At 46.3% G+C, this 12,462-nt stretch overlaps 5 protein-coding genes across 6 annotated transcripts in view; 2 read left to right on the top strand and 3 right to left on the bottom strand.

Annotated features, from left to right (window-relative positions):
- LOC135342572 (cytoplasmic dynein 1 heavy chain 1-like) overlaps positions 1 to 4,392 on the bottom strand; it is a 30,815-nt gene extending 26,423 nt beyond the window's left edge. The window contains exons 1-10 of the mRNA XM_064539321.1: positions 3,716 to 4,392; positions 3,126 to 3,381; positions 2,763 to 2,949; positions 2,289 to 2,509; positions 2,088 to 2,138; positions 1,690 to 1,859; positions 1,278 to 1,487; positions 582 to 798; positions 338 to 424; positions 92 to 247 (exon numbers count right to left, since the gene is read on the bottom strand). Of these exons, the coding sequence (XP_064395391.1) occupies positions 92 to 247; positions 338 to 424; positions 582 to 798; positions 1,278 to 1,487; positions 1,690 to 1,859; positions 2,088 to 2,138; positions 2,289 to 2,509; positions 2,763 to 2,949; positions 3,126 to 3,381; positions 3,716 to 4,233 (2,073 nt within the window). The 5' untranslated portion in view covers positions 4,234 to 4,392. The remainder of the gene's footprint in view (positions 1 to 91; positions 248 to 337; positions 425 to 581; positions 799 to 1,277; positions 1,488 to 1,689; positions 1,860 to 2,087; positions 2,139 to 2,288; positions 2,510 to 2,762; positions 2,950 to 3,125; positions 3,382 to 3,715) is intronic.
- Positions 4,393 to 4,444: 52 nt separating this feature from the next.
- Positions 4,445 to 6,184, top strand: LOC135342758 (large ribosomal subunit protein uL1-like). Its single transcript, XM_064539608.1, has 8 exons — positions 4,445 to 4,638; positions 4,776 to 4,859; positions 4,973 to 5,077; positions 5,264 to 5,323; positions 5,403 to 5,520; positions 5,574 to 5,680; positions 5,843 to 5,927; positions 6,015 to 6,184. The coding sequence occupies exons 1-8, from the start codon at positions 4,495 to 4,497 to the stop codon at positions 6,089 to 6,091; spliced, it is 780 nt and encodes a 259-aa protein (XP_064395678.1). The 5' UTR covers positions 4,445 to 4,494; the 3' UTR covers positions 6,092 to 6,184.
- A 4-nt stretch (positions 6,185 to 6,188) lies between these two features.
- Positions 6,189 to 8,598, bottom strand: LOC135342683 (T-box transcription factor TBX19-like). Its single transcript, XM_064539490.1, has 7 exons — positions 8,069 to 8,598; positions 7,588 to 7,858; positions 7,211 to 7,422; positions 7,040 to 7,131; positions 6,820 to 6,954; positions 6,512 to 6,619; positions 6,189 to 6,326 (listed from the first exon to the last, which is right to left on the bottom strand). The coding sequence occupies exons 1-7, from the start codon at positions 8,596 to 8,598 to the stop codon at positions 6,232 to 6,234; spliced, it is 1,443 nt and encodes a 480-aa protein (XP_064395560.1). The 3' UTR covers positions 6,189 to 6,231.
- Positions 8,599 to 8,619: 21 nt separating this feature from the next.
- LOC135342739 (mitochondrial thiamine pyrophosphate carrier-like) lies at positions 8,620 to 10,742 on the bottom strand. Its single transcript, XM_064539577.1, has 10 exons — positions 10,539 to 10,742; positions 10,413 to 10,486; positions 10,222 to 10,273; positions 9,988 to 10,060; positions 9,829 to 9,932; positions 9,692 to 9,761; positions 9,535 to 9,632; positions 9,339 to 9,437; positions 8,992 to 9,129; positions 8,620 to 8,802 (listed from the first exon to the last, which is right to left on the bottom strand). Exons 1-10 carry the CDS (start codon positions 10,659 to 10,661, stop codon positions 8,728 to 8,730), a joined length of 906 nt encoding a protein of 301 aa, XP_064395647.1. The 5' UTR covers positions 10,662 to 10,742; the 3' UTR covers positions 8,620 to 8,727.
- Positions 10,743 to 10,816: 74 nt separating this feature from the next.
- Positions 10,817 to 12,459, top strand: LOC135342779 (neuronal calcium sensor 1-like). 2 transcript variants are annotated; one of them, XM_064539640.1, is made up of 5 exons: positions 10,817 to 10,982; positions 11,190 to 11,263; positions 11,341 to 11,509; positions 11,762 to 11,928; positions 12,279 to 12,459. In XM_064539640.1, exons 1-5 carry the CDS (start codon positions 10,919 to 10,921, stop codon positions 12,375 to 12,377), a joined length of 573 nt encoding a protein of 190 aa, XP_064395710.1. In that variant the 5' UTR covers positions 10,817 to 10,918; the 3' UTR covers positions 12,378 to 12,459. The 2 variants fall into 2 exon arrangements, with proteins under 2 accessions (XP_064395710.1, XP_064395709.1); XM_064539639.1 differs by having other exon boundaries at positions 11,762 to 11,943.
- The last annotated feature ends 3 nt before the right edge of the window (positions 12,460 to 12,462 follow it).

The raw sequence follows: 12,462 nt of genomic DNA, 5'->3' as shown, positions 1-12,462 counted from the left end.
CGACAGTGCTCCAGACATTTCATTGCAACTACCACGCTCACTAACTGTACCCCCCTCACACCTCACACACCCCTCACACACACCCACACACCTTCTTCCTCCAGTCATCAAAGAGAGGTTGGGTGTTGAGCTTTTGTCTGAACGAGTCTCCATCTTCCTTGAGACGCTGACCCTCGACGTGCTTCTCCCAGCCAGCCCCCAACACTGCCTCCACACGCTGGAGGTACGTCTGCAGCTGACGATCAATCTGTGTGTGTGGTGTGGGCGTGTGTGTGAGGTGTGGGAGATACAGTGGAGCCTCTAATGAAAGGGCAACGCCATCAGTTGAGCAGCGTACCTGTCTGGCCCAGATGATGGCACTAGAGACTGGGGGAAAGTCCAACTTGGTGCAGATCTTGTACGTCGATGTCTTGCTGTACTGCATCTGCACACACACACACACAAGGACATTGTAGTCATGGCAGTACACACAGTACACATGAGCTAATGGCATCATTCAATGCAAAAAAAAAACTTCTTGCACAACACACCGCCCACACCACACCATACACCGCCCACACCACACTACACACTCCACACACCTTGAACTTGTTATGCAGGCTCTCTATGTCATCCTTGACTCTCTGTATGAGCTGTGTCTGGTATTCCCTGATAGCCCCTCGTATATGCGCCCTCACTAGGAGAGCGTTGTAGCGTGAGAATATACGGAACATCTCTATAGCACTCTTGGCCGTGCCCAGCTGGTCCCTCAGGCGAGCTGCAATGCGTGTCTCAACACGATCTATCCTCTCATCATACCTACAGGGCACAGGGGGGCATCATGGAACACAGGCTATAACAGTGTGGCTAGACAAGTATTCCCGATTCAACTATACAAAAGTATACAAGTAAATATGGAGCATCTTTGAACGGTCATAACTTTAGTTCCGATGGCCCAATAACGTTCATTTTCTGATTTTCTAAAAGCTTAGAGAGAGGCCTTTCAGATGACGGGTTAAAATGTTTTTGACCTGTTTTTGACAAAATACCATGGTATTTTCCTGAAAACAGGAAATTATGGCCTGTCTCAAATTTGGGATTTGAGCATACCATCTGAAAGAGCTCCTTCTAAGCTTTCAAACAATCAAAAATCATTGAATTTGGACCATCAGAACTCTAGTTACAGAGCTAACTCCATTCTTCTTGGCTACAAATTGCTTATTAATAGGACGCTAATTACATGTACAGTATACATTGTAATAGCCTGGTATAATAATAGTTAGGAAGAGGGGGGTCACCTTTTGAGGGCGGCCTCCCAGGCTGCATTGCCCTCGGGGGATATGTCGAGACAGTCCACCACCTTCACATTCTCATAGGCCAGTTTGACCTCTCTCACAGCCGAGAGGTCATCAGTCTCAAGCTCTGCACCCTCTGTGGGCGTGGCACTCGACTGAGAGCGCAGGACACGCATGATGACTTGCTGGAGCTGCTCATGCTGTTTGCGAAACCTGGTGTGTGTGTGTGTGTGTGGGTGGGGGATAAACAACCACAGATATGATCAAAGCATTCATTACAGACTTCACACAGGAATAGCGTTGTCTGGGCTTCAGAAACACAGCAAGATGACAACACAAAAAAAGGTTTTTTGAGCAAATGCAACGCTAATATGAACAACGCTGCTACACTATACACACACACACGCCCACTCACTCTCTCATCCTGGTGATCCTATCCTGAAGCTTCTTGTGAGCTGAGTTAGCACGCCATGAGAACTTGAGAGTCTCTTCCCTCTTCTTCTTGGACACATCACGCAGGAGAGTGCTGAACTTGTCGTACTCATCGTCCCAAGTGGAGAACACTCGATACCCGAGCACCATGATCTGAGGGGGGGGGGGGGGGTAGCTCCAGTAATATCAGAGACAAGGTTAGTAACTAATAGCAGTAGTTAAGCATACATGTACATAGAGGCAAGATAGAGAGGCATCCACTACAGTACATGCCATGACTTGAGGCATCCACTACAGTACATGCCATGACTTGAACTAGAAGGTTATAGGAGGCACATGTACAGTGGTGTATGTCAATACAGAGTTGTTATGTACTCATACCTTTTCAAACTCCTCGTGTGTCACCAACATGAGCTTCCTGGTACCAAGGACCTGCACACACACACAGCAGATCAATACTTACCAACCATTAGTCAAATGCAATCATCTCTCTCCACAGTGACATTCCTACTGTACTAGAGTACTGTATCTAGTACTAACAACATGTAACTAGCTATTGACTATCAGACAGTGGCCACACACCTTGAGCAGCTGAGCATTGAGATCACGTGAGATAGCCTCAATGAGATGGATGGCCCTCTGTGCTGGGTAGGTGGTGGTCCTCATCTTCCTCATGTGTGTATATATCAGCACCACGGCTGTTTTGATGGACTCCAGATCATTGGCACCATGCAGCTCATGCACAGGGAAGTCCTTCATGAGGGAACTGTAGTTGCTCACCTTGTCCTGGACCTCCTTCAGGCCTGCAGGGGGTCAGAGGGGGGGGGGGGGTTAGGGGTTGCTATAACACGCAGTACACAGGGATTACAATGGTTGGATTGTGGCTGACAACACTTCATGTCACTAATGCCTTGGTACAGTGTCTAGGGTTAACCGTGTCTAGTCAGAGCATTTTTGTTAAGTAATCAAATTTGAGATTTGAGCATGCCATACGAAAGAGCTCCTTCTAAGCTTTGAAATTGGACCGCCAGAACTCTAGTTACAGAGCCAACTCACCAGTGTCTGAGTCAAAGCTCAGTGTGGTGTGGAACCTCTTCCCAGCCTTTAGTAACTCCAATGTCAGGTCCACCTCGGGACTGTCTCTCTTACGGTGGATACGGTTGAGGGCATTCTCCAGATTGAGCCAGAAGCTGATCTCCTGGAGGGCAGTACCACTAGAGGCATCACGCTCCAACCGGGTCACCTGGACAACGGGGAGGGGGGTATCATACATTGATAGTTATAATAGCTAGCTAGAGAACATTCCAACATCACCATGACAACATCACCATGACTTTGGATCAGGTGGACCACATGTAGGAGGAGACATTGTAGATAAGCTTCACACACACCAAGCCCCTCCATGTTACTACTACTCACCTTCTGTATCTCTCTGACCCAGCGGCTGACATCTTTCTGAATGGCATTGAGGAATGAAGAGTCTGACACTGAATCCTCCAGGTCCTCGACCTTTGGCCTGCGGCCATCCTCAGCTGCTTTCTTGACAACTGCTATGATGTGTGGATGCACAGTCAGCGTTATCTCAGGGATGTCAATGTTCTGTTGCAGATGGAGCAGTCCCACCTCCAACTCATTGATCTTCTTCTGTACCGAGGGCACCAGCTTGTCACCCTCTCTGTGGGGGGTAGGGGGGGAAGAGTGGTGGGGGGCACACTATGAGTTGAGCTGGCCACTAGCTAATGAGTGCAACCATTATAATCTTACAAGGCTATTATTGATCAAAAGCAAAGCGCACCAGCAGGTGGCATTAAGACACTTCCAGTGTGAATTCAACACTACATTGCTAATTATTTTACAAGATGTCTGAAATGAAGGAGCATGAAACACATGTAGATAACACACAAGATAGTGGAGCTATTTAACACACTACACACACACATATCACACACACACACACACACACACACACACACACACACACCACACATCACACACACACACAAGCTCACGTTGACTTTTTGGTAGCGGTGATGAAGGATGTGAAGTATGGAGTCACTGCGTCCCTGATATACGAGTGGAGTGTCTCAAAGGGAGAGTCTTCACTGAAGTTCATGATTCTCAGCTGAGCTCTCACAGATTTATCAGCTTCAATAGTCGGACCTCTCTTGATGAAACCGACACCCACGCTACGAGTGGGTGTATAGTTGAGACCCAGCAGGAGCTCGTACGAGGCCTTGAAAGTGGGTGTGTCCGTGGTGACATCATCGTCTGTTTCATCCTCACCTCCCTCAGGCGCCATTGTCTTCATAACGAATAGTGTCCTCTCTTGAGGGTCCTCAATGAAGCGTTTCAGTTTGTCACTAGACGATTTCATAAGATTCTCCAGATCTTTAGTGTCTGGTAGGACATCTTCTTCCAGTAGTACCGGGACTGCTCGCAGGAGGTAGGCATGAAGCTGCTCCACTTCTGCAGGAGGTCCTAGAGACATAGTGGGGGCATCGTCCACTAGCCCAGGCTCGCTAGCCATGGCTGTGGCTACCAGGCGAATGCAACCTCTGTATGTGTGCTGTGATAGCTATAACGTTTCTTCGGTCTTCAAAGAACTTGCAGTCTTGACACAGCTAGCTCCTTGTCAGCTTCTCTCTTGTCAAGACGGTTTCTTAACGGAAGTGGTTCGAGAAGCCAAGCAGCTACAACAACGCCCACTAAAAGCAGCTGCTAAGTCATTATTATTGAGAAGAGTCATTAACGCTCTTTACCCAACCATTATTCCTGCTGGAGTGAAGAGATGGCTTTGCTAAGAAAGCTGTGTAGTACAAGAGCTCTAGCCTCCACTGTGATGAGGGCAGCTAGCTCACAACCCCAGCAATCGTCCCCTCCCATCCAGGCCACTGCTAGTAGAATATTCCAGCTAGGGAAAAGAGATCCAGAGGTACATACATACGTATTAGCACATTCTTAACGTAACCGGGCCTTCCCTTTGGCTAACTGCATGCAACACTCTGGTAGGGAAATCCCCTAAGTACCTCACCCACCATACTTTAATCGTGACAATATCACTCCATACAGATTCTGGATTTCCCCGAAGCCCTGCGTGCTCTGAGAGCGTACTCCATGTCTCAAGTTCCAGAAACAGTAGAACTATCCATCAAGGTCAGTACGCCTGATCAGCATCTAACAGTACTGGTATTCCTGTCTTTTTGGGGTTTTTTTAATAATAATATACACACATGTGCAGTTTAATACTTGTAACATTACCTGTATAGTTGGACATGACACTGAAGAGGGGGAAGTCCCGGGACAGCTTCAGGGGGGCTCTGATATACCCCCATAGGTTCGGCACTCAGAGCAAGATACTCTTGTTGGCTGAGGTGGGTCAATACTGTATACTGTACCATATCAATGTATGCAGCCTTGGTTTCAGGACAAATTTACTTTTTTGCCGCCCCCCCCACACACACACACACACACATACACACACACACATCACACACATACACACACACACATCACACACATACACACCCACACCCACACACATCCACACCCACACACAGGGGGCTGAGGGCCTAAGCACTGGTGCTGATATAGTAGGTGGAGAAGAACTCATCAAAAAGGTTCTCTTTTCTAGATTGCCTATTTTAGTGCTAATTAATTATTCCTCTGTATTTAATTCCTGATTGTATTATTCAATAGCTTGATTCCAATGACCCTGGACTGGAGTTCGATGTGTGTCTGTGCACTTTAGAGATGTACCTGAAGATCAAACATTTGCAGAAGAAGCTCCGCACTAAGATGCCCAACCCTCGCAGAGGTGAGCTGTCACTAGCTGTTCCTATAAGTATTGATGGTGTGTGCTCACTGTAGGTACTGTCATCGAACTGAAAGAGGCTGCAAAGAATGTGTTGAAGTTTCAGCAGAGCAGAGATTTCAAGTGTGACAAGCATGGCTATGTCAACATGCCAGTAGGAAAGGTCAGTGACACTACAATGCTGGTACAAGACTCTCTACATTCCTAACACTCTGTAACTATGACTCAATTGTCATGGTAACAGCTACATGTACCTATACAATATAAACTATTCCGGTCATAATTTTCTAGATGGATGTCTGTTTTACTGCTGTTTTCTTTCCAGTTGGATTTCTCTGATGCCTCTCTCTCTGAGAATGCTGAATGCCTAGTGGGCACTGTGGCTGCTTACAAACAACACCTGCCCAAAGGTAGACTCCATGTGTGTATACTTGTGTACCTTCAGCCTCGGCCTGGGAACGAGACTAATCTACTTATTATTATTGCTATACTTGCAGCGTCGTTTATTGTGAGAGTTGTTGTGTCGACTACTTATGGCCCGGGATTTCTACTGAACTTGAACCAATTTATATAACAGCAGAATATGTACATGCACATTAGGTGAAATGTTTACAAGTGATTTGTGCTTCAAAAATAACTTTCATAAGCAACAAAATAATATGAACAATGAAGTCATGTAGTCAACTACAGTAGTGTCCTAGGATGAACATGTTACTATGGTAGCGTGGTAGGGGGTTGAGTGAGAGGAGGTATTATATCTCCTGGAGGGATCATGAAGGCACTGTTGGGATGGTGGGACAGTGGAGTGCCTGCAGTGAGGGCCAGGGGGGAGGGGGAGGGGGGAGGGCCAGGGGGGAGGGGGAGGGGTCAGTTAATATCGTAATAATTATTACAATTTACATGTGCTACAATTGTTGTACAGGAATTCATATAGCACAGCAGCTAACAGCATGATTCAAACACGCTGCTCTACGAGTGTGAGGTAGCAACGTACTACTGGGGTTGGTGGGTGTGTCCCAGTGGTTGAACACAGAGTTGAATCGAGGTATAGGTGACGGTCGAGATTGCTGATTGCTGAGTCCAAACAATGGCTGCTGGAGCACTGCGTTGGAGGAGGAGAGATCATAACATTGCTGGAATGTACTCATGCATGTAAACACTAATGTGTGGACGAATTATAATTAATGGACATAGCAACCGTCCAACGTGATAACTTTTTAAGGGAGTACTGATCAGTGGTTAAAATAACACTATCAATGCAACATGCAATAATGGCTCCATGTGTGTAATAGTCGCCCTTACCTTGGTTCTGTGGCTGTATCTGCCTGTAGGCTGGCAGCGGTGAGAATGGAGGGGACTCAAAGTTGCCGAATGCAGTGTTGAACTGAGGTAAGGGTGAGTGTTGTAGTCCAGCCGGGCTCAAGAGAGGTTGAGTGGCTGCACAGGGAGGGATAGTAGGGGGGTCAGTCAAGAGGGGGGGGGTCAAGAGAGGGGGGTCAAGAGAGGGGGGGGGGTTACTCACTGTGATCTCCATAAGGTGAGAGGAGTGGAGAGAGAGGGGGCCAGGCACTCATCATTCCAGCACTGGTGGCAGCATTGCCATAGGAACCATACCTAATTAATATCACTTATAGCAGCATCTATTGTTGTGTGTAGATCGCTACAGACTGTTCTAGTACCAGGCATAGCTTACTGTTGGTCAGTACCAGCATCTCTGAAGGCCTTAGCAAATGGATTATAGTCGATCTTCAGTTGAGTTACTTGATCATTCTGATAAGCAGTCACAGCCACAAAGCTGCATTTCTCCAAATCTTCCGTGTGTACCACTACCGATTTCTTTTTTGAAATCACCTTGGAAACGACCACACGAGGAAGATACTTGTGCATTGAGTTCAATGCGACCACCTGCAGAAACCAAACATTACATAGAGCTAGAGCGTTGATTCCTACAATGGATACGGTTGGTTAGCCATTGCTTTTGGAGAATGAGTGTGTTAACGCAGTGCTAAATATGAAAATGTTATTATTATCGTGACGTGTCAAATCTCATTATATATATATAATTATTACCTGACCCTTCTTGTTGTTCCTGTTGTTGGACAACTTTATTTTTTTGAACGACACTTTATTTTTGGTCCAATGCTTGCCAGTTGATGGTGACTCCGGATGATTGAACACGAGCATGCCTTCGTCATGTGATTCACCCTTGCCCGCAAATACCCATCGAGCGTTGACAAACTTGTAGCGATGTGTGTCAGCAGGATTGACCTCGAGTGCTATAGAGTATTTGGAGTCCGGCTCCAGTCCACTCACACTGGTCACTATGGAGGGGAACATTCTCCTGCACACAGAGAGAAAAATGGGTATAATAACTTCGATGGTATAAAAATGTTCGCGGTTTTCGCTGATTAAGCATGTACTGCAAAAATGTAATTCACATGCATACTGCAAAAAGGCTGCTACTCTGCAAAAACCTTTCTAACGGTCTTTCAGCGAAAGTTTATACCCTCGAAATATATGGAAATTGTATTATGTTACGCCGGTCTGGCACCTTCCAGTTTTAGTGATGATCATTTCCGTTCCTGCTTGATAGAACTGGGCCCAGAGATCTGCACTGTCCAGCACGACTGTGATGGGGGACTGAACGGTGGGGCCGGGGGCGATGAACGGTCTCTCTATGGCAACAACCTCAGCCGCTGGCATATCTCCTGACAAGCTGTTACTATTTGGTTTCATGGCTACTTCGTCTTCATCCTGCTGCACCATCATTGAAGGGGAGGTGCTTATGTGAGCATCGTCCATGAGAGCTACTGTTGCAGCGCTTATAGCACCGGAGAGGGTCTCTTGAAACGTTACAGGCACTGTATCCTTCTCATTAGAACTTAGTGTCATGGAGATTTCTTCATGGCCTGATTTTGATTTCTCCCATCCACTTGTCTTGATGTCTACCACAGCTGGCGACACCTCGTCCATGCTAACCTGAGAGAGAAAGCTGTTGAATGATGTGAAGCAAAACTCTTGTACGACCCAGTCGAAGGTGCTAAGAACCTTCTGCAAGTGCAAAATAAGGGTGGAGCTCATTTGAGCTATGACGTCATCGCATCAGATTTTGTTATGAATACCATTAACTTGGTTGTATTCTAAGTGAAACACAAAATCTGGGTTGCAATAAAAAGAATGGTAATAAAAATTGGTAGGATGTGATATAAGTCATGAGTTGAGTCCCACTAGTAAGTTCCTAGTGTGCTCATAGATGGTGAAGGAGATGCTCACTGACACTGCAGACTGCACAGGGGAATATTATTGATTGATGATGGACAATCATAAAATGACGTGTAGACACACAGACATAACTTATTAAACAGTTATTAAATCAATATTAAAGTACGACAATTCTTGAATACAGTGTTAAATAGTTGATTACATGCTACTCCAAGTGTTCTTGTTCTCACAGTATAGTGCTGCTGTACTTACCTTGAGTAGAGTGGGGACAGCCCCCTTGTAGAATGCTCGAGGCCCCTCTTCTCTGTACACGGTCATCAGGCAGTGGAAGAACCCTCGATAACTGCCCACACTCCCAAAAGTGGCTCTGGCACTCTCAAATCCTTGTACCTGTGAGGAGGCATGTTAAAACTATTGCTAGTGAATTGAACCCACTCACGGGAAACGTACACAAATTATACTAGTGTGTATAATATAGAAGTACTTAGAAAGAATGGGATTGAATGCGTACTAAGTAAAGCCAGCAGGTGAGTGGATACATTGTGACTTATATATCAGAGTTATGACTGCAACACTTGTAAGGGTGTACATGATCATACCTCCAGTCTCTTCTTAGAGAAGTCTAGTGGCATTAGCATGAGCTTTGGGATGACCCCAGCAAGCCCCCCACACACCAGCGACTTGGCTCCTAGCAACTTCTGTGAGGAGGGGACATGTGATCAACTCATACAACCAAGATACAACGAAAGGAAAGAGAAACTGCATCCTTGTTAACACAAAAGAGGGCTTCTGTACCTGTTCAAGTGTGATGTCCCACAGGTAGTTAAACATTCCATAGAAGGTGAACACTAGCCCAGTGAGTGGTACCACTGACAGCAGGGCAGGGGTTAGACCTGGGCAATGAGGAGGGGGGGGGGGGGGGGTGAATACATTAAATACACAATCAACAGACCTTTATAAAACGTCTTTAATCCATTCTCTCTGAACATGATCCTAGTAGCTTGAAACGTGTTCTTATAGATCTGAGAGGGGTACAAAGTTCATGAAATGGGCTAGGGTATTACATCATTAGAGTAGAGGGTTCGCTACTTTTGGTTCTCCTTGTCCTATCATTCTCGTCCTGAGTACGTCAAATGGGAATGAGGTTACTGTGGCAACCGCACCACCGACACACCCACTCACAAAATTCACTCCTGAAAGTACGAGCGAAAATGTAGTGATAATAATTGCTAGGTTTACTGTACTCACCTGACGTGTTCTGTACAGAGGCAGCAGATGAGTGGGCGTGGAGTATCTTCTTAGCCCATTCAAATGACATGAACTGACGTAGAGAAACACTAGTAAGAATGCAGCGCTATACACACACGAGGGCCATGCACACACGAGGGCCATGCACACACGAGGGCCATGTGCACACGAGGGCCATGCACACACGAGGGCCATACACACACGAGGGGCCATGCACACACGAGGGTTAGTTACCTGTGCTCCATTATATAGTATGTAGAGACACTCCCCGGGAAGAAAGCCCTTCCTGGAAGCAATAATCCATGATTATAATCCTCACCATGACAGCCCCCCCCCACACTCACCATGACAGCCCCCCCCCCCCCACACTCACCATGACAGCCCCCCCCCCCACACTCACCATGACAGCCCCCCCCCACACTCACCAGAATGCAGAGAGCCCCTCCTCCTTTATGATAGTTCTAACTGCACTCAACACACCAGAATACTTGGACCCAGCCTGTATGATCATGATTCATGATGCTGCATGGGGGGGGGTCTGATTGTATTACCTTGATGGGTTCCAGTTGGAGCTGGAATCTGATTTTGAGTACATCCAGAGGAGCAGCAACTAGGCGGGTGACTCCACCAGAGATGGCGCCGGCTATGAGCGAGTCAGTCAAGTGAGAGGACATTGTTTTGTAGACAAATGCTTCTTGAAGATGACCATTTTACCATTTCAATATTTCGTAAGGGACTGCTCAATCTTTTCGCTATCTTCAAATGGAGGTTACAAGGAAAGAGAGGATGTCTCAAAATAGGGTGGGGCTGGATTTTCGGACTTCCGGTGCACTCAAAAAAGGGGTGGGGCTGTGAATGATGATCTAGCTAGAGCTAGAGTGTATATATACTGTGTGCAAAGATCCTCTCAACCGTCATCATCATCATCATCATGGGCGCTAAACATGCTAAGCTGAGCCCAGAGCAAGTGGAGGAGCTCACACAGAACACGCACTGTAAGCTGCACAGCAGGTAGCTAGAGCTAGAGCATGGTACACAGCAGGTAGCTAGAGTTAGAGCATGAGCATGGTACACGTACACAGCAGGTAGCTAGAGTTAGAGCATGGTACACAGCAGGGCTAAAGCTAGAGCATGATATTGGGTTATCTACATGATACCTTGTACATGCTTGTAGCGTGTAATGAGGGCATTATCCCTTGCAGTCAGTCAGAAGGAGCTGAACAAGTGGTACAGAGGGTTCCTCCATGACTCCCCCTCAGGGACCATCAGTAAAGAGGTTAGTCTACATTATATACTGATATTGATTTCATCTTCTCACCTCTGATTGCATATCATTGCTCTTCTCTATTGTAGGAGTTCTGCAAGATATATAAGCGGTTCTTCCCGTTTGGAGACTCTACAGCCTTTGCATCGCTACTGTATGAGAGGTTTTCACTGAATGACAACGGACTTTTAGAATTCAGAGAGTTTGTGGTTGGTCTGTCCACTGCCTCCAGGGGCAGTCTAGAGGAGAAGCTGCAATGTGAGCTAAAACCTTACTGGCTATGCCCACCTCTCCCTGGCTATAAGAACTCTATACTAGTGTAGCAGAGTTGTTGAAGTAGTTCTAGTTTGCAAGTTGAGGGTGTGGTGTGGGAACTGTGTTAACACAATGTAGTGTGTGTGTTCAATACAAACACACACCACACACACACACACACACACACACACACCCACACACACTACACCACACACTCACCCCCCCCCCACCCCCACCCACATACACCACACACAGGGACGTTTCAGCTGTACGATCACAACCACGACGGTGTGATCACGAGAGATGAAATGGAGGCTGTTGTAGAGGCCATCTACAAGATGGTGGGCTCCATGGTGGAGTTCCCTGAAGGGGCTGAAACTCCACAGCTCAGGGTCAACAGGATATTCGAAGCCATGGATACGGTGCATATAATTACTGTGTGTGACATAACATATGTGCCACGTAGATTATAGTTATGATGCATAATGCATATTGTGTAGTCTTGAAACAATCAGTTGATTCTACAGTGTGGTGTTAGCTACTGTTAGTGTTAGTATTATCATGAGAGATTGCCTCTTGTGTGGCCTGGGTATGTGGCCTCAGTATATAAGGATACTCATTAGTCAATAGCCCTTAGCTTTGATGCTAATGAAGCACTTTATAGGATGAGGGAAATGCCTACATAACTGTCAGTTCACTAGCCTAGGTGGCACCTTCATTTTCACTGTGTATCATGCTAAGTGCACACACACACACACACACACACCTACAGAATGGAGATGGTAAGATAACTGAAGAGGAATTTATCCAAGGAGCCAAGAACGACCCCTCCATTATCAAAGCCTTGTCTCTATATGATGGACTAATATAACATATAGACCTCATGCTTTTATTAAATATTTTTCTGCAGTACACAACACACACACTTCTTCAACTAATATTCATGACTTCAAGCA

The sequence above is a fragment of the Halichondria panicea genome, chromosome 10 (assembly GCF_963675165.1).
Source record: "Halichondria panicea chromosome 10, odHalPani1.1, whole genome shotgun sequence".
NCBI classification, from domain to species: domain Eukaryota; kingdom Metazoa; phylum Porifera; class Demospongiae; order Suberitida; family Halichondriidae; genus Halichondria; species Halichondria panicea.
This window is presented reverse-complemented; position numbering and strand designations above follow the sequence as displayed.